This window comes from Bidens hawaiensis, unplaced genomic scaffold (genome assembly GCF_021521415.1).
Source record: "Bidens hawaiensis isolate Kalapana, Puna unplaced genomic scaffold, B.hawaiensis_p1.1 tig00037617_1, whole genome shotgun sequence".
In the NCBI taxonomy this organism is placed as follows: Eukaryota; Viridiplantae; Streptophyta; class Magnoliopsida; order Asterales; family Asteraceae; genus Bidens; species Bidens hawaiensis.
This window is the reverse complement of record NW_027496571.1, coordinates 138,062-161,955: the sequence shown is the minus strand read 5'-3', so window position 1 is coordinate 161,955 and position 23,894 is coordinate 138,062. Positions and strand designations below refer to the sequence as shown.

General features: G+C 38.3%; 1 protein-coding gene and 1 pseudogene across 1 annotated transcript; both read left to right on the top strand.

Moving 5' to 3' along the window:
• Nucleotides 1-248: 248 nt before the first annotated feature.
• LOC143589547 (kinesin-like protein KIN-5C) lies at nt 249-7,696 on the top strand. The gene is made up of 22 exons (XM_077070278.1): nt 249-371; nt 453-582; nt 703-861; nt 968-1,317; nt 1,395-1,533; nt 1,636-1,733; nt 1,842-1,998; nt 2,069-2,138; nt 2,242-2,318; nt 2,489-2,542; nt 2,615-2,695; nt 2,777-2,888; nt 2,967-3,053; nt 5,355-5,530; nt 5,621-5,782; nt 5,866-5,973; nt 6,075-6,233; nt 6,311-6,600; nt 6,689-6,790; nt 6,860-6,969; nt 7,060-7,211; nt 7,293-7,696. Exons 1-22 carry the CDS (start codon nt 319-321, stop codon nt 7,488-7,490), a joined length of 3,024 nt encoding a protein of 1,007 aa, XP_076926393.1. The 5' UTR covers nt 249-318; the 3' UTR covers nt 7,491-7,696.
• Nucleotides 7,697-9,094: 1,398 nt separating this feature from the next.
• Nucleotides 9,095-11,046, top strand: LOC143589553 (pentatricopeptide repeat-containing protein At2g01510, mitochondrial pseudogene; annotated as a pseudogene).
• Nucleotides 11,047-23,894: the final 12,848 nt, after the last annotated feature.

The window sequence follows — 23,894 nt, the reverse complement described above, 5'->3', positions numbered from 1 at the left end:
CAAAAAAGCTAGGCCAAACAGCCCAGCCCTTAACTTATAGGGTCATTAAGTTGGGCTTTAATTATCATTGGGTTTACTGGGCTGATTCATGAAAGTAATTCACATTGATTCACATAGACCACTTTGTCAACTCACTTACCAGTTCACTAGAACCGTCAGATGAAACATCTATCTAACGAACGGTCAGATGAGAAGCACTTCAAAATTCAAAAACTTGAATTCATCCCGCTGCCAAACATTCCATTTTCATCATCTCAAAACATTCATCGATCAAATCACTCACTCTTTCTTTCACGCACATAAAATCTGTGTGTAAACATGTCCAATCGTCACGAAAAAGGCGTCAACGTCCAGGTTCTTCTGCGTTGCAGGTATTATTAGTTCATTTCATTTTCAATTTATTATCACAGCTAAAAGATCTGTGCTACTAATTGAATGCACTGATTTGTTAGGCCGTTTAGTAAAGATGAGCTGAAGAACAATGCGCCTCAGGTGGTGACCTGTAACGAGTTTCAGAGAGAGGTTGCCGTCTCTCAGAGCATTGCTGGCAAGCAGATTGATAGGGTTTTTACTTTCGATAAGGTGCATTCTTCATTCTCATAATATTATTAATATGCATCTGCAGTTTCATTCTAATTAGGGTTTTTTATTTGGGGATTATGTAATATTATTTTTACTTTTTTTTTATTAAAATTATTGTAGGTTTTTGGTCCTTCAGCTCAGCAAAAGGATTTATACGAACAAGCGGTTATCCCGATTGTAAATGAAGTCCTTGAAGGGTTTAACTGCACTATATTTGCTTATGGACAGACCGGAACTGGAAAAACATACACCATGGAAGGAGAGTGTAAGAGGGCCAAGGTATTATTATATTACATCTTTTAATGTAGCTATATAATCATTTGTTTTAATAGTTAATAGTTGAAACAGCATTACTAAGTTTATTGTGTTTTTATTTAATTCTCAGAGTGGGCCGAATGGAGAGCTGCCGTTAGAAGCAGGTGTGATACCGAGATCAGTGAAACAAATCTTTGACACATTGGAGGGTCAAAACGCAGAGTATAGTGTTAAAGTGACGTTTCTCGAGCTGTATAATGAAGAAATCACTGATTTACTTGCTCCTGAAGAGATATCAAAGATTGGCATTGAGGATAAACAGAAAAAGCTCTTGCCTTTAATGGAAGATGGTAAAGGTGGAGTTCTTGTTAAAGGTTTAGAAGAGGAGATTGTAACGAGTGCAAGTGAAATATTCACGTTGCTTGAGAGAGGGTCTGCCAAACGTCGAACTGCAGAGACTTTGTTAAATAAACAGTCAAGGTTATTGTTTTTCTGCAAGTTATTTATAGTTTCGGATTTCTTGTTAACTTAATGTTTTATATTATATTCTTTTTTAGTCGGTCACATTCGCTATTTTCCATTACCATACACATAAAGGAGTCGACTCCAGAAGGTGAAGAACTCATTAAATGTGGGAAATTAAATCTAGTGGATTTAGCTGGTTCAGAAAACATATCTCGTTCTGGTGCGAGAGAGGTAATATTATAACTAATCTTGATTAAATATTATTTTCAAGCTACAGAAAATAGTTTTTCACTTTGTAAATGGTAAAAGGTTGTAACTTTTTATTACCTTTAGGGTCGTGCTAGAGAAGCTGGAGAAATTAATAAAAGTTTACTTACCTTGGGACGAGTAATAAATGCTTTAGTTGAGCATCTGGGACACATCCCTTATAGGTTTGGATTGTTTTTTGAATCATGTCTAGATTTCCTTTTCTTCCTGTTTTTCTTGTTTTACATGTACTTTTTATATGTTAAATTTCTGTTCTTTTATTTAAATTTCAGAGATAGTAAATTGACTCGTCTACTTCGTGACTCATTGGGTGGAAGGACTAAAACATGTATCATTGCCACCGTGTCACCTGCTGTTCATTGTCTTGAAGAGACGTTGAGCACATTAGATTATGCTCACAGGGCAAAAAATATTAAGAACAAGCCAGAGGTAAAACACAATCAAAATATCTGTTTTTTTAATCTCCATTTATATATAAATTTTTTATATGTATGTGTAGGTTAATCAGAAGATGATGAAAACAACTCTGATCAAGGATCTTTATGGTGAAATTGAAAGACTCAAAGCTGGTAAAAGTCTCATTGTGTGATAAGATCTTGTAAAATGTTAAACGGAACTTAATTTGAAACAACCAATGTGTTATTATTTCTTCTGATAATTTTTTGTTCCCAGAGGTTTATGCTTCACGTGAGAAAAGTGGTGTTTATCTGCCAAAAGAACGATATTACCAAGAGGAAATGGAACGAAAGGTATCAAACTTGTGGACTTTCACATTATCCTTTACTATCAAATGAATATTGCATCATAGCACTTTTATTATATTGTCTTTCTGTGTTTACTTTTATTTTGTAGTCCAGATAACTACTAGCATTATTGTTTTTTTATTTTACTTACTCCTATGATATTGCTTTTTGTTTAGGCAATGGCAGATCAAATTGAACAAATGGGTATCAAGATAGAAAACCAACAAAAGGTTCGTTTAAATTGGATAATCGCTAATATAGTTGTTTCTGCTATTTTTTAACTTCTTTTTTGACATACACAGCAATTTGAGGACTTGCAAATTCAGTTTAATGCCCGGGTTGAAGAGTGTTCTGATTTGAGTTGCAAACTTGCGTCTACACAGGTAAACCAAAACTTTTGCTGACTGCTTTGTGTGGTTCTTTCTATACTGTTCTTCACTTGTTGGCTTTTTTTATATATGTAGAACAACTTGAACCAAACCAATCAAGTGTTGGCTAATACTGAGGAAACATTGAGGACATGTCAGTATGCTCTGAAGGAACGCGATTTTATTATACAAAAACAGAAAGAAGCAGGTAATAAATATTTCTATTCGTGTGTTTATTTTTATTACTTCTTTTAATCTTTTACATACGGTTAAATATTGTGTACAGAAACTGCATTAGCACATCAAGCATGTGTTCTCCGGTCTGACTTAGAGAAATCCATTCAGGACAATGCATCATTGTTTATGAAAATTGGTATGTATTCAGTATTCTCTTTAATACACACACACACATATTGATACAATCCCGCATAAAGGGGAATTAGTGAGCGGGAAAAAGAAGAAAACAAGGAGTGGGGGCTGATTTAGTGGAGGAGTTATTTTGGTAATTGTTTAATTAGGATTAGTATTAATAGTAGGTTTTCTTTTCTTGACACGATGTTTTATTATCAAAATTAGGGTTTTATACCTTGTATTGGAGATCACCCATTCTCGAAATTGGGCACTATCTGTACTTGTTTTCGGTTTAATTCAAGCATCTAAGTTTCTAGTTCTTATCATTGGTTCCATTGCCGGGAAAATCTCAATCTCCACAACTCCAAATCCAACCTTGAATTCCCATTTTCACAACTAAACTCTGAAACACAATGGCTCCTCAAACCTGGAGTACGTCAGACCCAAACCAAATGACCCTTGACCCTGTGGCTGCCCAATTGGCAGCCATCGCAGCCTCCATGGAGTCCCTGCAAACTGAAGTTGCTGTTCTGAAAGCGCGCGACAAGAAGAAGGAGAAATCCAGCGGGGGGTCTAGCAGATTCGATGATGAAGATTCTTCGGGAAGCAGTCATCGCTGTTACCGACCCTACAACAAAATTGATTTCCCAACATTCAGTGATGGGGACCCTCGTGGGTGGGTACTCAAGGCTGAAAGATATTTTCGTTACTACAACATACCCGAGGAAGAAAAGGTTGATGTGGCTTCAATGTATTTGGAAGGAGACGCATTGGATTTTTACTCGTGGCTTTCAACTGATCGGGAAATCGAGTTTTGGGAGGATCTAGTTCATGCCCTTCAGAAAAATTTTGGTCCTGCAGAATTTCAAAACCCGGATGAACACCTCTGCAGTATCAAACAAACCGGTAATGTGCAAGAGTACCGTCAAGAATTTGCTAAAAGATCATCCCGAGTTACCAATTGGCCAGAACATTGCCTCCTAGCTGTTTGTCTCAACGGTTTCAAAGAAGAACTCAAAACCGATGTCAGAATTCATAAACCGAAAACCGTCTTCAAAGCCATGAGTTTAGCTCTTGAATACGAATCTAAAATCAGTCATACCCGGACTGAAAAGGGGTCAATCTCGACTTCAAATTTAAAACCTATGAGCGCCGATAATAAACCGTCTGATTTGGTTAAACCTTCAACCGCAGACCAGCAGCAGCTACATCCTCGTGTCTTTGATGCCGAAAAACAAGCACGATATGCAAGAGGAGAATGCTATAGGTGCGGTGACAAATTTTCACCGGGTCACAGGTGCAAGACGGGCACCTTCAAACTGTTAGAGATTACTGATGAGAGAGAAGAGCAGAATCGAGAGGGAATAAGTATTTCAGAACAGAAATACTCTCCCGAAGTGGCTGAGATTAGCCTCAATGCGCTATTTGGTCAGTCTCCTATACCGACCATGAAACTTCGCGGTGTGTTGGGCACGACTGAAGTTCTGGTTCTAATAGATAGCGGATCTACACATAACTTCATATCAGACACATTGGTCAGAGAACTAAAACTCATCACTCAGTTGATCACTCCCTTTGGTGTTCAAATTGGAAATGGTGATATCATCCGATGCAGCCAAGTTTGTAAGGATCTCTCACTGCAACTTTCTGACCTCCAAGTATCCCAAGATTTTTACCCATTCGCCTTAGGGGGAGCTGATGTTGTACTCGGTATACAATGGTTAGCCACCCTTAACACAATTCAGGCAAATTGGAAGCAAATGTTCATGATGTTCACAATCAATGGTAAGAACTATAAGCTGCAGGGAATGCCAACAGATGATGCTTTGCAGACTGCTACTTTTCGTAATCTCACTATCGAGCCCTTTGAGGAACTTAATGCTGGAACAACAGCTCATTTTAATCAGACCCGACTTGAGGACAAGTCGTTTGTTCGGGCCGGAAGTATTGATACAATCCCGCATAAAGGGGAATTAGTGAGCGGGAAAAAGAAGAAAACAAGGAGTGGGGGCTGATTTAGTGGAGGAGTTATTTTGGTAACTGTTTAATTAGGATTAGTATTAATAGTAGGTTTTCTTTTCTTGTCAGTGTCGATGTTTTATTATCAAAATTAGGGTTTTATACCTTGTATTGGAGATCACCCATTCTCGAAATTGGGCACTATCTGTACTTGTTTTCCGTTTAATTCAAGCATCTAAGTTTCTATTTCTTATCATATATATATATATATATATATATATATATATATATATATATATATATATATATATATATACATGAATGCTGTATTCATTACATATATTATCTTTTCAATTTTATGCAGCTAGGGAGGATAAACTGAATGCTGGAAACAGATCAGTTGTAAATAAGTTTGAATCTGAGCTGGCACAAGACGTTGGTTCACTTTGCAACATGGTGGCTGCGTCTGTATCTCAGCAAAATGCACAACTTCAGTGCATTGAGAAGTTCTGCGACACGTTTATCAACATAAATGATAAGGTACTGCTTGATTTCTGTCATCACTTATTCACATTTATAACATGTCTACAAGTTAAGATGGTTGATTGTTTATATAATCATATGGTACAGGCTATCACTGATTTAAAGGAAAAAGTCTCTGCATCAAGAAAATTATTTATTTCTCATATTGAAGAAATGGAAAACGTTGTGCATTTGCATAAAGCCGGTGCTAATGGAAGTTTAGAGGATATCTCAGCCAAGGCTTCTTCTAATGCTCAGTGTGTTGAAGAAGTAAGTTCATATAATCAATAGCATCCATAAAACCTGTTTCTAATATTAATCATCATTTAATTTAAATATACCTTTTATATTAGCTACTGGCTGAAGAAGCTGCAAAAGGACATTCTATATTTGATGAGCTTCATGGCACTTTATCAGCTCAGCAAGGAGAGATTGAAGTGTTTGCTAGAGAGCTTCAAAAGGTTTGTTTTTTCTTTTGTTTACATGAAAACATAGATGAAATTTGAGATCTTTAATTTTTATTTTATGTTAACTGGAATTTTGAGTATGTATTTATTTACAGAGATTTAATGATAGCATCCATCATACAACAAACATATCCGAGTTCATTAATGGTGTATTTGATAAGCTAATGGAAGAATCCAAAGAGATAGGAAATCATGCTAATCAAGTTGATGAGACACAAACAAAGAATATTGATGAATTCAAGAAGGCATACGAGGTATATTCAATTCTTTTTAATTATAGCAAATACATCAAAACTAATATTTCTAAACTTTTAATAATAAATTTATTCAGGAGCAAACGAGATTTGATGCAGAGAAGCTTATTGCTGACGTCACAAGTTTAGTCTCGAGCCATTTAAGTAGGCAACAAGAAATGGTGGATGCACGTTTAGCTGGTATAAGAGAAACTTGCTCTGCAAGTAAGACAGTTTTAGATGGGCACGTTTCTTCAATTGAGAATATTACAACAGATGCCAAAAGAAAATGGCAAGACTATTCTTTACAGGCAGAAAATAATGCAAAAGACAGTGCTGAGTTTTCTGCTGCTAAACACTGTCGAATTGAATTACTGCTACAAAAATGGTAATTAAGAAATCCTATTTAGTTCTTGTTTTTTTAATTAATTAAATGAGATTATCTTGTTGATGGTTTATTGAACTTTTACATTCAGTGTTGACACTACTGACATGGCATTAAATCATTCCAAAATGACTCATGAATCCGTGACCAACATGGGTAACAAACATGTTTCTGCTATTGAGGAACTTGTTAGGTAAGTTATCTGCATTTCTTATTTGTTATTAGTTAAAACGCAATGCAAACTTATAAATGCTTTATGTAGAACTGCTTCTGAGAGTAACGAGAATCATGATACCGAGATCACCGCTGCAAGAAAAACTGCTGAAGAAGACGTGTTAAAGAATATGGAGGAAATTATCAAACATATTGAAGGTATGCGTTGGATAGTTAAACGTTACCTTTGCATAGATGTTATAAATACAACATTTTTTCTAATGTTTTACGCATGGACTATCTATATAGGTATGTCTCAAGAAGAGATCGAGGCTGTTACTGGAATTCTAGAAACAACAAAAGCACAAGCCATGATTCTTGAAACTTTACAAAATGATCACTCTACGCTTTCTGGTGTAATTGAACAGAAGGCTCATGATACTTTCCAACAGAAATATTTGGTAAGTTGACAAGTCATATTTTCCCACAGAAATGTATCATATTAGTCATTTGATGATAATGAAATGTATTTCTGTATGCAGGATTACGAACCAACTGGAAATACTCCTGTAAGATGCGACACTGATATACCAAGTAAGATGGCTATAGAGTCGCTTCGGGCAACTCCAATGGAGAATCTAATGGAAGAATTTAGGGAAAGTAATTCTGCGGAAGCTTTTGATGTAAAGAACGCAAAGATTTCTCATACCCCACGATCACCTCTTGCAGAAATCAACTGAACACAATCTTGTATATTTTCAAACACGAGGAGATTGTACAATAGGTTGATCAATCATTTCACATAGTCCCTGCTTGGGACTTAATGTTCTATTTTCGGTTATTCACCAATGATGTAGAGATGGTTATTTATGTAGGTCATGTGCACTAGATCTTATTTATGTTTACTTGAACAACCCGAGTGACTAAAAACTTCCTTGTAAGACAAAGCTTGTATAAGGGTTTGGTTAAAATCGCTTTGTATGGCTTATCCTGTGTGACAAAGCTCGCATGCTAATTCAGGGTTATACGATCACATATCTTGTGGTTGTAGACCGTTAACCAAAACCAAAATTGATCAGTTTTCACTATTTTTCCAATGTCCATGCTGAACTTAGAACCTTACAATCTCAAATATTGTTGTAGAGGCTTACAAACAATCTCCAATATTATGACTATAGCTGAGAATTCCTATTGTGTGAACTTTCAACTATATAATAGTTTTCGATGTTATAATGTGAACTTTCAACTTATAATGTGAACTATATAATAGCTTTCACATTATAAGACTCCGTTCATTCTCTTTTCGCATTATAATAGATTTCATCTTTATAAGCACACAAACTTCTGACTAATTTATGTTGCATATAGCCTTTAAACTTGTTTGCTAGGTTTGAAAAGTGTAATTCGGTTTCAAAACGTAGATAAAAGTTTAAAATGATTATTACTATACTTTGGACAATCATTCGGCCATAATAACGTTCTTATGCACCTCGTTATATCCTAAGGTTGTGCCATTCAAAAGGGATGACGGCGCAACCTGTTGCCCGCTTATCCACCTCTCTATTGTAACTGGATCTTTTTATTTAATATATGAAGAGTATTAAACAAAAATAAAAATAAAAAATCTAAGATTAAAAAATGTTACATTGTTAAAAGAAAACTTAATTTCTAATTTAATATGAAAAAAATATTACACTCGTTTTTGAATGACAAAGAATGTCACGTATAAACATAACTTTTTAGGGGCTATGTTCAAGGTCGACTCCGCAACCGCTGTGAGACCGTACCCCCTGATGCGCGGGAACCGGATGAAATCCATAAATACTCGCCCATGTCGGGCTTGACCTTGGGATTAAAGCCTTGATTCGTCCCTTCATCCAGATATCCTTCCAATTAGCCCAAGTGAAAACGAACCCGCATCTCTACTAAGAGAAAGCAAACCTCTTACTACTTACTGCTAGACCAACTTCTGAGACATCCGACAAAATTAAAACGATAGAGAATAGTAGCATGAACTATGCGAAGAATGACACTCAAAATTATTACACTTAATTATATAATTGTGATATGTTGTGAACCACCAACGATTTTGTATGTCGCTTTTTTATTTTGTCAAACCAATTATACAACCTTGTCCCCAAATTGTATTTATAAACAGTTGTTTTGGTATTATAAATACCATATATTATAACGAGTTATGATCATTTAGAAATATCTACCTTCTATTCTTTTTTTTTTTTAATTAGTTCTATAAAACTATAAAGTTAAAGATAAAGATAAAGAATAAAAACATTTACTATAACGTGTACTTCTAATTTTTTTCATTTTTCAACTGTGTGAATCCATGTTTAAACTCAAACCGAAAAACCAAAGATTATTCACTGCAAATCCATCTCTTGAAACCCTAAATTTCTACTCTGTTGCTTCAGCATTATCAATTCCAGACGATGGCCAATCATATCATCAATTCAATAACCAGAAAACCCCAATTCAAAACCCCCAATTTCAAGAAACATCAACTCTGGCCCCAAAATCATACCTTTCCGCCCTAATTAACTGTAAAAACGTACAACAGATTAAACCCATTCACGCCAAGTTATCTGTTAATGGTTTTCTCAATGACCCATTTTTAGTAAACAAGCTTTTGTATATGTATGTACGTTACAACGCTTTGGATGATGCACACAACCTGTTTGATAAAATGCCTGACAGAAACCCGGTTTCTTGGAGTGTTATGATTGGTGGGTTTGCTAAAGCTGGAAGTTATGTAAACTGTTTTGACACGTTTAGGGAGTATTTAAGGTCCGGACTACAGCCCGATGCTTACACCTTGCCGTGCGTTACTCGAGTTTGTCGGGACACGCAGGATTTGAAAACGGGTAGATTGATTCATCATGTTGTGTATAAATTTGGATTGCAGATGAATACTTTTATTTGTGCAGCACTTGTGGACATGTACGTGAAATGTGGTGTCATAGATGATGCAAGAAAGTTATTTAATATGATGAAAGAAAAAGACCTTACAACTTGGACGGTGATGATCGGTGCATATGCTGCGTGTGGAAACCCTGCTGAATCGTTGCTTTTGTTTGATCAGATGCAAGAACACGGGATTGTGCCTGACAAGATTTCCATGGTGACGGTTGTAAACGCGTGTGCAAAGTTGGGAGCGATGAATAAAGCTAAAATGATACACGATCTTATAGAGAAACAACACCACTCTCTAGATGTCATTCTCGGGACTGCGATGATTGACATGTATGCAAAATGTGGTAGCATCGATTCGGCCCGTGAAGTATTTGATAAAATGAGAGATAAGAACGTTATATCGTGGAGTACGATGATTGCAGCTTATGGGTATCACGGGGATGGTCAAAAAGCACTCGACTTGTTTTCATTAATGTCAAAAAACCAAGTCAAACCAAATAACGTCACGTTTGTGTCCCTTCTATATGCTTGTAGTCACTCAGGTTTAGTTCAAGAAGGGATCAAGATTTTCTCATTAATGCAAGAAAAGTACTTTATAAAACCGGATGTGAAGCATTGCACGTGCATGGTTGACTTATTAGGCCGAGCTGGAAAACTAGCTCAAGCGGTTGATATGATTGAAAACATGAAGGTGGAGAAAGATGCTGGTTTGTGGTCTGCATTACTTAACGCGTGTAGAATGTATAATCAAGTTGAAATGGCTCAAAAAGCAGCTGAATCTCTTCTTGAAATCCAGCCTCATAATCCCAGTCATTATGTCATGCTTGCCAACATTTATGCAAAAGCTGGCAAGTGGGAAAACATGGCCAAGATTCGCACACAAATGACCAAAAAAAACCTTAAAAAGACTCCGGGTTTTACATGGGTAGAAGTGCAAAACAAGGTTCATAAGTTTAGTAGTGGTGATTATTCACATTGTGAGTCTAAGGAGATTTACGAGAAACTTATGAGTTTGGTGAAGAAAGTGGAGGATTCTGGGTATGCTGCTGATACAGATGTCGTGTTGCATGATGTGAATGAGGAGGTTAAATTGGGAAATTTGTATGCACATAGTGAGAAACTTGCAATTGCATATGGGCTTATTAGTACACCCGAGAGGACTGTCATTCGTATGACTAAGAATCTTCGGGTGTGTGGCGATTGTCACACGTTTATGAAGTTTGTGTCGGTGGTTGAAGGGAGGGAGATAGTTGTTCGGGATGCCAAGCGGTTTCACCATGTACGGGAAGGCGTTTGTTCGTGTGGTGACTATTGGTAAAGGATTTGAGTGTTGATGATGGTTAAGATACTTTTATTTATTATACACATTTGCGCATTCATAGTTTCGTTCCTTAGCACTTGGATAAAGTTCATGCTAAACTTACTCCATATGATTTAGTGAATGAGTCTCTTTCTACTTATATTAGTCACATCGTTTCTCTACTATACTCGGTAAGAGGGTGCTTTTAAAATACACAGTGTATATATACATGTGTAAAATTATACACACCATATAAAATGAATGGAATCAAAGAGTTCTTTGTAAGTCAAACCTGAAGGTGATTCTAAAATCTATACAGTAGCACACCAAACAGTAAATTATTCACCATGGGACATTTTTCTTTACTCGATCACAATCGCAGATCATGTTGATTGTATCCTAAATCTTCTTGGTGGCTAAGTTTTTCGTTTTTAAGTTATGCCGACGCCTTTATTGTTTTTGTGCTTTAGTATTGTCGGTCTAGCCCAATTATACGGATGCTTTGAAAGCTTCTTCCCTTGGGCTTTACTACGCAAATTATGAACGTGAATGTTGAACCAAAATTCCTAGACTCACTAGACTGGGAAACCGAGTTTCGTTATTATTATTTTTTTTTTGGCGTTGATTGGTTGAGTTGCACTTACGAGTTGTGTTTTTGCAATAATAAATTTTCAACGTCCAATTTACAAAAATAGTTTCATAAAGCAACTCGGATACTTGCAACAACTAGACGAGTCATCAAACCACTTATATGTATCAAAAATGTGAAAAACGATCCCAATTATTAAAGCATTATTCCAAGTTTCATACAATTTATAATTAACATGCACCAAAAAAGCGTAAAGACTAAAGACCATCTCACAAATATATATAAGTTACATGTTTATGATTGATTTTTTATACGTTATGTGGGTTTTACTTGTATGCTAATGCAAATTCTTCAAGGAAATGTATGAATATGCGGTCATACAATATCAACAATTACACAAGTTATAAGTACGGACGTAGTAAGTGTAAGGCTATTGATGACGAAAAATTAACTTTTTATATACTACAAATCTTGTGAGCATCATGTAATTATTATAGAAACAATTTTTATTTTAGTTGATACATTTTTATTTATGGCAATTAACAACTTGGGTTGGAATTGTTCAAACTTGTCGACTTGAATATGCATATGTTCCCACTTCCTCTCACCTCCAATAACAGAAGTTTGCACATGGAAACTAAGTCACACAACATTTAAAGCATCTCTAATGGTGTGTTGTTGGGAGGTTTAAATCCTAGGTGGCTCCTAGGTGGAAGAGAGAGAGGAGGAGAGAGAGTGAAAAGAGTTTGGAATTTCAATAGGGAAAATTCCCATAATAAGCGTTATGAAAACAATTTTCAGGTTTTAAGTGCCATTTGTAAGAAATTCTCAAAATTTGTATTATAAACTAGCCGTGACGAGTAGTTTATGATTATACATGAGTAGTTTGTAGAACAAGTAAAAACTTGCCACGTGCCCTTAAACTAACCGTAACGAGTAGGTTCACTAATCATTTACTCGTCACGACTAAATAAGTTTCATGCCTCGTAATCAACGCCCACGAGTAATTCATAAGTCATTTAGTCACGACGACTAGTTTACCTGGTTTACATTCCCTACATGAGTAGTTTATTAGTTAGTTAACTTTCCGCGACTAGTTTAACCTTACAATCTACTTGCCGCGACTAAAGAACTTATGAATTGCTCGTGGGCGTTGTTAGGGCATGAATTTTATGCTGAGGATCCTTTATCCTTAACTATCTTATGGATAGATTATCTTTGAATATGTATCAGGATAAAAAGGATCGAATATCCTCGGTATTATTTGTTTACTAATGATTGCATTTAGTATGGTGATGTGTTAAACAGGTATGACGAATGTAAGACATGTTGACATCAACTATCCTCGTTGGCCATTCCCTAGATGGAATATGGATCCAGGACCCGTATTCAATGTAGCTGTTAATGGATGAATTCATGTGAAGGTTGATGTTTAAATATCAATAACAGCTTTGAGACTTGTTCTTCCACTTATCTCGCTACTGGACTTATGGAGCACGTGGTCAAAGGTCATGGAGCAGCTAGTGGAAGACTTCCGGATTAGTAGGGAATATTGTTATTCGTATTTTCTTATATAATCGAGCTATGATCGAGTAGGAAAAACACATGTATCATCACACACACTAGAGCAGGAGCAAACATTATCTCTACTCACTAGTTTACCTTGTATTCTCGATCATCAACTCCACAAACGCTTGTAACTACCTTTTATTATCAATATACTTGACGGTGATAGTTTTCACCGTCTGGGGGTTTTTTATGCCGGAGATTGCGATAATCACGTACTAACCGACCAAAGGTTACCTTGTTGATCCTTGACCGAAGAGATTCGAAGAACGATTACCTCGTTAATCCTTGACCGAAGCAATTCGTCCAAAGATTACCTTGTTAAGTTTTGACCGTAGTAAGATTATCGTGATTAAGGGTTTTTCCCTCGTGATCAAATCTTTGTGTTCACCAATATTACGATTACACACTTGTCATTATCGTGTTAGCACTATACCTCACTTTTACGAATTTGGATACTTGATCCTTAGCAGATTTTTGTCCAAAACAATTTGGCGCCCACCGTGGGGCAATTGGTGATATAATCCGAATTATTCCTATCAGTTTACAATATTTTCATACCCATATTACTTTCAATGGCCTCTCAATCAACCTCTGCTTCATCAACCATGCCGTCATCGGTTTCTCTCTCATCAAGGACCTTGCCACCAATGCCTCCGTCAATCACGGGAGCACAACGAACTGCTGCTGCTGGAAACAAGACGCAACTACCAGTCTTCTAGAGCTCAAAAACCGCTGCTGCTGCCCCGGTGGTTAATATTAACAGTGATGTTTCATCTACGTTTTCGCAGGTTAAAGCATATATGGAGCAGCAGAACAAGACCAACCAGAAGATCATTCGCGAGATAGAAGACATCAAGAAATCTAAGAGGCCGGCAGAGGATCTCACCCCTCTGATGCCTAGGATGCTGGATTTCACAAGTCCAGGATCCCTGGCACAGTTTCCGCAAGGATCATCTATCCTTTAACAAGGATCCATGGGTCCTCAGACTCAAGGATCCTCTGTCTTTCAGCAAGGATCATCCATCATTCAACAAGGATCCATGGGTCCTCAGACTCAAGGATCCTCTGTCTTTCAGCAAGAATCATCCATCATTCAACAAGGATCCATGGGTCCTCAGACTCAAAGATCCTCAGTCTTTCTTCAAGGGTCATACATCATTCAACAAGGATCCATGGGTCCTCAGACTCAAGGATCCTCAGCCTTTCAGCAAGGATCATCCATCCTTCAACAAGGATCCATGGGTCCTCAGACTCAAGGATCTTCAGCCTTTCAGCAAGGATTATCCATCCTCCAGCAAGGATCCATGGGTCATCAGATCCAAGGATACTCGGATTTCCAGCAAGGACCATCCAGCTTCAACCATGGGTCGATGGGTCAACTGACGCAAAGTTCCTCGATGTTCCAAAGGGGATCAGGGATGCTTCCGCTAGGATCCTCCGGGATTCCTTATCAAGGATCCTTCTTTCAGGATCAAGGATCCTTTGGATCCCAACATCAACGATCTTCCGAATTCCATGATGGGGACATAATCCCCATGCAGACCATAGCTTCTGGAGGACCCACTCCGATTGCTGACTCCTCTTATCCTAGATACTCGTCCGGGATGCCAAACTTCACCCAACAGAGAGGTAACTGGTATGATCCTATATCCTTAGACACTAACCATGGTTCTATGTAGAATGCAGGTATCAACCAGGCAATGGCTAAGGAGTTGCAAAAACTCAAGGACATGATATCTAGTGTGCCCGGGGTGATACGTCCGATTCCTGAGATACCGGAGGGGAGTCATAAGTTATCTAGATTCGCTCCACCTATCTGTGACGCGGAAATCCCGAAGCGGTTCCAAACTCCCAACATGAAGACTTATGAGGGGAGCACCGATCCTGAGGAACACATTGCCCAATATAGGGAAAGGATGGAAATTAATCCTATTCCTGAAAGGCTCAATGAGGCTTGCCTTTGTAAAGGATTTGGATCCACATTAACGGGAGCGGCACTAAAATGGCTGCTAAGTCTTCCTCCCTTTTCAATTACTTCTTTCTCTCACTTAGTCAACTTATTTAACACTCAATTTTCCTGTAGTCGGAAATTTGAGAGGTTAACCAGTGATTTGTATCGTGTTATCCAACCCAGTGATGAATCCCTTAGGGATTTCGTTACCAGGTTTGGAAAGGAAGCTATAGAAATCCCAAATCTTGACATGACTACTGCTGTTGAAGCATTCAAGATGGGAATTCAGAAGAGCTCCCCCTTTTATGATGATTTAGTGATGACTCCATGCAGGACATTAGACGAAGTCAGAAACAGGGCATTAAGATACATCCGATTGGAAGAAGACAGAAGGATCCAGGATCGTCTTGGGGGACAAACAAAACAAGAAACCCCCAAAAAGAATAAAGGATCCTAGAATAGGAACAACAATTCGAAGCCGTACGCCAAGTTCAACAATCCGAACGTACGGGCAGTTGAAGAAGGAGATGACGATGAAGACTATCCTTGTATCTCCGACTATTGTTCAACTGTGGACACTCATGGCTTGATCTGTTCCATGAAGGATCTGGGAGAAAAAGCAAGGTGGCCCCGAAAGAATGAGAAGATTGTCGGCTTCAAGGACAAGTCTAAGTGGTGCGCCTTCCACGAAGACTTTGGCCACACGACAGACAAGTGCATCGGCTTAAGGAGGGAAATTGGATACCTTCTGAGCAAGGGTCACTTTAAAGAACTCCTGGGAAGGAAGAAATCCAAGATCCAGGATCCTGAAGATCTTCCACAGAAAGAAACACCACCACCGCCAGACGCTCATGTGATCAACTTTGTCTCCAGAGACTACGAATTATTTCAAGATTCTTGTGCTATAGAAGAAAGTCCTGTAGAATAATTCGAGTTGGACGATGAGAGAAGATCGCTCATCCCCACTACTTGAGTGAATGATCAGAGAATCTTTTTCAATGCAAGGATCCAGGATCCTCATCAGGACAAGCTGGATGTGCAAGCGGTCAATTTCATCTCTGGAGGTTCAGACATATGTGGAACTTCTTTCTCTACAGCAAAAGACTTGCCAAAGAGATCAAGATGGATAACGTGGATCGTCCAATAGTGTCAACCACATCAACAACATTCTTCGATGAGGAAGACAAGCTAAACATTCAGGATCCTCATCATGACTGTTTGATTATTACTTTATTTATCTTTAACCATTATGTACGCAGGATCCTAGTGGACGGTGGCAGCTCGGTCAACATTATCCAACATGATGTCCTCAAGAAGATGAACATCCCGGATTCAGAAATCATTCCTAGAACATCGGTGCTAGTCGGTTTCAGTGGTGAAACCAAGAAGACATTGGGGGACATCAACCTCCCAATTTATATCGAAGGGTTAAACTCTTACCAAAAATTTTGTGTTATAGATAACCTTTCCTGTTGCAATGTTATTTTAGGTAGGCCTTGGCTCCATGGAATGAAAGCAGTAGCCTCAACTTATCACCAATGCATCAAGCTACCTACTTCTTGGGGAGTTGTAAAAACAGTGGGTGACCAAGCGGAGGCCAAGAACTATTATTTATCATCAATGAAGCCAACAGCCAACCAGACTATAGCATAGCAACTACAAAAACATCCTAGGGACGTGCTGGAAGCTCGGGAGAAAGACCTTAAGGAAGTATCATTGGACTCCAAAGATCCAGAGATAAAGGTGTACCTAGGATCCATTATCCCCAGTAAGATTGAGGAGGATATAATATCCTTCTTAGGGCGAAGAAGATCTACCTTTGCCTTCAAGCATTCTGACATGACAGGTATTTCAAAAGAGGTAATCACTCATGAACTCGGCCTTGATTTATCTGTAAAATCTGTCCATCAGAAGCGAAGAAAATTCGCTCCTGAAAGGAACAAGATCATACAAGAAGAAGTTGAAAAACTTCTTAAGGCCAGTATGATTAGAGAGGTTCAATATCCCCGATGGCTAGCTAATGTGGTCGTTGTTTTGAAAAAGAATGGAAAGTGGAGGGTGTGTGTCGATTTTACTGATTTAAACAAGGCATGCCCCAAGGATCCTTTCCCATTACCACATATAGATTCCATAGTGGATGCAACAACAGGACATGAAATGCTTACCTTTATGGATGCTTCCTCTGGATTTCAACAAATTCTGATGGAACCATCTGATCAAGAGGATACAGCATTCATGACTCCTACCTGTATATACTGTTATACTGCTATGCCGTTTGGACTAAGAAATGTAGGGGCAACATACCAAAGACTAGTCAACATGATGTTCAAGGATCAGTTGGGTAAGACTATGGAGGTTTACATAGATGATATGGTGGTGAAGTTAAAGAAAGTTGAGGATCACCTTAGAGACCTCGAGGAAGCATTCAATATCCTTGACCATTATAATATGAAATTGAATCCGTCAAAATGCCATTTTGGTGTTAAGGCTGGAAAATTTCTGGGATATATGGTAACTAAACAAGGAATTGAAGCAAGCCCCGAACAGATCGAAGCCATCCTTAATTTGAAGTCTCCTGCAAACGCCAAGGATGTCCAAAGGCTTACAGGAAGGTTAGCCGCTCTCAATAGGTTCATCTCGAGATCCTCCGAGAAATGCAGAGACTTCTATGACATCCTTAGGAAGAATAAGAAGTTTGAGTGGACGGAGAAGCATGAAGCTGTGCTTACAGCTTTAAAGGATTACTTATCCTCAGCTCCAGCTCTAATGAAGCCCGTGGATGGAGAATCCTTGTATCTATATCTTGCTGTCTCAGGAAATGCAGTGAGTGCCGTCTTGGTAAAGGATCATGAAGATGAACAACATCCTGTTTACTATGTAAGTAAAAGTCTTCTAGATGCGGAAGCCAGGTATTCTCATTTAGAAAAATTAATTCTTGCACTTATTATGGCTTCTACTAAATTGAGACATTATTTTGAAACTCACCCTATTATTTTGAGAACTAACTATCCTGTAAAGAATGTTCTTAGAAAACTAGAGTTATCAGGTAGAATGGCCAAGTGGGATGTAAAATTAAGTGCATATGATATCCAATACGAGCCAAGAACAGCAATCAAGTCTTAAGCACTAGCGGACTTTGTGGCTGATTTCACTAGTGATCTACAAAAAGAAGCTGACTTGGAGGTTCAACAACTGGAAAAAACCAAGGATCCTTGGATATTCTTCACAGATGGAGCATCCAACGTGAGAGGAATAGGATTGGGGATCCTACTGAAATCGCCATAGGGGGACATATTACCCCAGGCCATAGCTTGTGAATTCCAGGCAACAAACAATGAAGCAGAGTACGAGGCTCTAATCGCAGGTTTGCAATTAGCCAAAAGCATGAGGATCAGGTATCTTCAAGTTTATGTAGATTCTTTATTGATAACTAACCACTTTAATGGCTCGTATGCTGTTAAAGGTGAGAAACTAATGAAATATTTAGACGTTGTGAAGGAGTTATCGAAATCCTTCGAAATATTTAGTATTACACAGGTACCGAGGGAAGAAAACGCTGGGGCAGACACCTTGGCAAACTTAGCCTCATCTCTGAAGATTCCTGAGGATTTGAAAATCCCAATAATCCACATTCTCTCGCCAGCAATAGGAGAACAGGAAGTTGGAGAGATAACGAATGATAAAGAAATCGTGCTCTGGGATCCTTTATTCTCAAATAACAGAGGATCATGGATCCATCCTATTAAGAACTATATTCAGACTGGAGAATTTCCAGCCACAGAAAATCCCAAGTCCTTCAAACTCAAGGTATCCCAATATATTTTGCTAAATGATATGGTATATAGAAAATCTCTTGCAGGTCCATATTTGAGATGCATTGAGGATCCTGAGATCCAAGAAGTACTCAAGGATTTTCATGAAGGACATTGCGGCAATCACACAGGTGGAAGAGCATTATTTTCCAGGATACTTAGAACTGGATACTTCTGGCCAACAATGAAGAAGGATGCAGTGGAGTATTCAAGGAAATGTGATACTTGTCAAAGACACACGAACATCCTTCATCAGCCAGCGGAGCCTCTATATCCTATATCCTCCTCGTGGCCTTCCATGAAATGAGGTATGGATATTGTAGGCAAGCTACAAAAAGCACCCGGTGGAAAGGTCTTTATGCTTGCTATGACTGACTACTTCTCCAAATGGATTGAGGCAGAAGCATTTGTACAAGTCTGAGAAAGGGAAGTAATATCTTTTATTAAACGAAATATTATAACTAGATTTGGTATTCCTGCTGAAATTGTTTGTGACAATGGTTCCCAGTTTATTAGGAATAGAACCACTAACTTTTGTAACAGTTGGGGCTTCAAAATGATTACTTCCACTCCGTTCATCCTCAAGCCAATGGTCAAGCAGAGTCTAGCAACAAGATCATCATCAATAGTCTAAAGAAGAAGCTAAGATCCAAGAAGGGAAAATGGTCTGAAGAACTTCCTTATGTTCTTTGGGCAGACAGGACTACGCCTAAAAATGCAACAGGCCAAACACCCTTCTCATTGGTGTTTGGATCAGAAGCAGTAATTCCCACAGAAATGGTGGTTCCTACGGCAAGAACGAGCATCCGTGATCCTGAAGCCAATGAAGAAATCCTTCTTGAAGACTTGGATACTATAGAAGAACTCAGAGACTTGGCCAAGATCAGGATGACAGCCTACCAACAGAGGGTAGCTGGAGCATACAACAAAAATATAAGGATCAGAAGATTTTAAGAAGGAGATCTAGTTTTGAGGAAAGCCTTCCAAAATACTACCAATCCGGCTGATGGAAAGTTAGCACCCAAATGGGAAGTGTTTTGGACAAAAATCAGCTAAGGATCAAGTATCCAAATCTGTTATGTGAGGTAAGGTGCCAATTCAATAATAACGAGTATATAAGCGTGATATTGATGAACACGATGATTTGATCACGAGGGAAAAAGCCCTTAACCAAGATAGTCTTACCCCGGTTAAAACTTATCAAGGTAATCGTTGGTAAAATAGCTCCGGTCAATGATTAATAATATAATCTTTGGTCGAAGTACTTTAGTCAATGATCAACAAGGTAACCTTTGGTCGATGAGTATATGGTTATCTCGGTTTCCGGCACAAAAAACCCCCGAACGGTAAAAACTATCACCGTCGAGTTTATTAATGAATAAAAAGTGATTACAAGTGTTTGTGGAGTATATGATCGAGATTACAACGAAAGCTAGTGTCTAGAGAGAGTATTTGCTTCTGCTCTAGTGTGTGTGTGTAAGTACATGTGTTTTTCTATCGATCATACTCAAATATATAAGGAAAAAGTAATTAACAAACTTAACGACTTCATCCTATAAATCCGCTAGTCTTCCATTCTTCACCAACGTGCTCTTGACCACGTGCTGATAGCCACTCACTAGCGAATAAAGCGGTAGACCAGGTCTAGATACCGTTGTTGTTATTTAAACGTCAATCTTCTAGAGAGTTCGTCCATAATCATCTATGTTGAATTAGGATCCTAGATCCATGTTCCAGCTACAGGATGTCCCATGAGGATAATTGATGCAAGTTCGTCTTGAAGTCGATATACCTGTCTAACACATCATCATACTAAACGCAATTATTAGTAAACAAACAATACCGAGGATCGTCGATCCTTTATATCCTGATATATATTTCAAGGATAAACTATCCATAAGACAGTCAAGGATAAAGGATCCTCAGTATAAAAATCGTGGCCTAAAAATTGCCCCTAAAATGGCGGGTGACAGCGGAGCACAACTGTCATTTTGAAATTCAAAATCCTGCAAAATAGTAGATGATTAGACGTGTGCCAGGCGGTTGATATTCACAAACCATATTTACAAGCCGCCTATATATGTCGTAATTATAATCTTTTTATAATCATACATCTAAGCGCCTCTCATGTATCTTTTTTATTCATCTTTAACCGATTTGTCGACTGTTTCCACATCCTCTTCCTCATCTTTTTTCCTTCATGATGAACTTTATTCGCAAAACATCCTTCAATCACCTTCTTCCGAAGTCTGTAAATTCACAGACTCGGAAATTGATGAAATTCGATCATGTTTTCCAATCAACACGGTTTTCCGACCTTTTGATTCCACAGCTCGTAGTGACAGCATCTCGAAAACCTGGGTTTGCTTTCCGGCCCAACCGTTTCTCATAGGTTATAAGTATCCATTCCCCAACTTTACTCAAAGGTTCTTCAACTTAGCGAGAATTTTTTATATTCAGACCATGCCAATGTTGTGGAGAGTCCTTCATACCATAGAAAGGATTATAGTGGAGGAAGGAATCGAGTTTGGCCTAGCAGAATTAGCATACCTGTACAACCTTGTTACCCATGGTTCCAAATGTTTCGTCTTTAAATCGAAACCTAATCAAGAGAACCCCACTTTTAAAGTCACCCTTAAGAGTACCCTATGGAAAAATCAATGTTTCTTCGTAAGAAGAGACTCTATTCCGGGTGGAACTAATCTTCCCAAAAAGTGGATACCAAAGGGTAGGATCCAGGATCCTTAGATAACATAAATAGGATACTTTATTGTTTCGCTAACCACTTCTATTATTTGTGTAGTTGAAAACTTCGATCTGCCGACCGATCTTCCAGGAGTTGAAGACAAAGTAAGGAGGTTTTTGTCATTGGATCCTGCAATCAGAACTTTTCAAGCAAAGTCTGTTGAAGCCTTTCAAAGACCAAGGCCAGAATCAATCATGTCAAGTAAGAATAATAATTTTCAGTAAAAAGCATTAAAAGTTGAAAACTTATCTGCTATTTATAGGTGCCCCAAAACCAGGAAAGTCTGCTTCCAAATTCTCCCTCAAGGATATCGACTGCATGCTTAGCAAGAAAAAGACTTCGAACTCGACTCCAACATCCTAGCCTCGTCCAATCACAACCCGAACAAAGTCTGGGTCCAAGAGAAATAAAAGCTCAGACACAGAGAACCCCTTTGATGCCAAAAAACAGATCCTGGACATGCTTTCTTCTTTAAGGATCCTTTATTTTCACCAATTTCCATTATCTCGAACATTTTCCTTGGCTTATTCTACTTTTATTCATAGGCCATTGATTCTGCCCGACATTATTATGAGAAGACTGTTGCAGAACATGATAAGACCCTTGCCATGCTGAGATCAATAGCTGCTACTAATGAGAAGGCCCTCGCTAAGATGACCAAAGAAAAAAGAGAAATAGAGGCGCATGCTGCTGCCCTGGCCGTTCAGATGCAGGATGAAATCAATCGGGTAGCCGAAGAGGCGAAGGTATGGGTAGCTAAGTCTATCTTAGAGGCTAGAATCAAGTTAGTTACCGAAGCCAATGATCCATCCTTTGATAAGTCTTCATGGGAAATCAAAGAATGGAAGCAGGCCTTGATTGACTTAGGTGGATGCGAGGAGGAAATTGAGGTTGTGATGGTTGATGTGGCGAAGCAGGAATTAGCGGGGTGAAGGTTTGGATGGAACTGAAGGTAGAAACAAGGCAACGATGGGCGATGAAGGATACAAAAGATAAGGCTCGAGCCCATTTTTTTATTTGGTGTTGATGTTTTTATGAACAATTTCTATGGTCTGTAATACACAATAGTATTTAGGGTAAATGATCTATGATCCTTAAGGCAATCTGCGGGGGTGACAAAGGTGGAGGGATCCTCTGTTTGTGGGGATGAAGCCTTTGTTGCCCCTGTTTTTAATTTTCCTGCACTTTATGAACTATTAGTAACTCTTACTTAACCCGGATGGATGGTCCATCTTTTCGTATGGTGAAATCCGGGTTAAGGATTTTGGATAAGTCCTAGCGGCTTATTTTAATATATAAATCTTTTGACTATCTACCTGTTATTTATTTTCAAAAACTTGTTGCTTATAAGTTTAGCATTATTAATAATTTGATAAATAATCTTGAGTAAAAGATTTTTAGGATGATCTTTAAAAATCGTCTAGAATAGAATATCCTTAAATCATAGATTTTAGGATAAAACATCTTTAAAGAAAATTTTAGGATAAAGCATCCTGAAAATAGCTAAAGACTTTAGTAATCAAATAACCTCTTAAAAGATTAGCCTTTCTAACCAGAATATCCAAAGTTATTGCAATAAATTTCAAACTTAAGTTAATCAATAAAGATCATACCAGAAGGTCTAGATAGACCTAGGTTACTAGAAGTATTGAACTCTTAATGTTCCTTACTAGAGTAGCTTTAGGATCCGGGTTCCTTAGTTTCTTGATCTTCAATAATAACTTAGAAAGTTCACTGCAAATAATTCATATTATTAACTGGGATCAAACCCATTAGACTGGGGACAAGCCTAACAAATATTCTGGGGACAAGCCCATGTAATATGGGGACAAGCCCGTGCAACTGGGGAGAAGCCCAACAAACTGGGGACAAACCCATAAAATAATCTGGGGACAAGCCCAATAAACTGGGGACAAGCCCAAACTGGGGACTGACCCAAAGATACGGATGTTAACTGGGGTCTCGCCCGAACCGGGATTTAGCCCAAACGTGAGATAACGTGAAAACGTTATAAACCGGAGGTATGGTACGTCTACCTTAATTCGTAGGATCCTCCATATAGCCGGAGACAACAAAATTGTCAGCCACTAAGCGTGTACTGGTCCCGCTGCCCCGAACTATATGTTGGATAGCGTGCGCAACTGGCGATCGTGAGAAAGGTGAAAACCTTTAAACCTTAGGGGATATGACCATCGGGGGTCATATCCAAACGTGGGCAAGGCCAAGGCAAATAGTAAAGTACCTTAAAT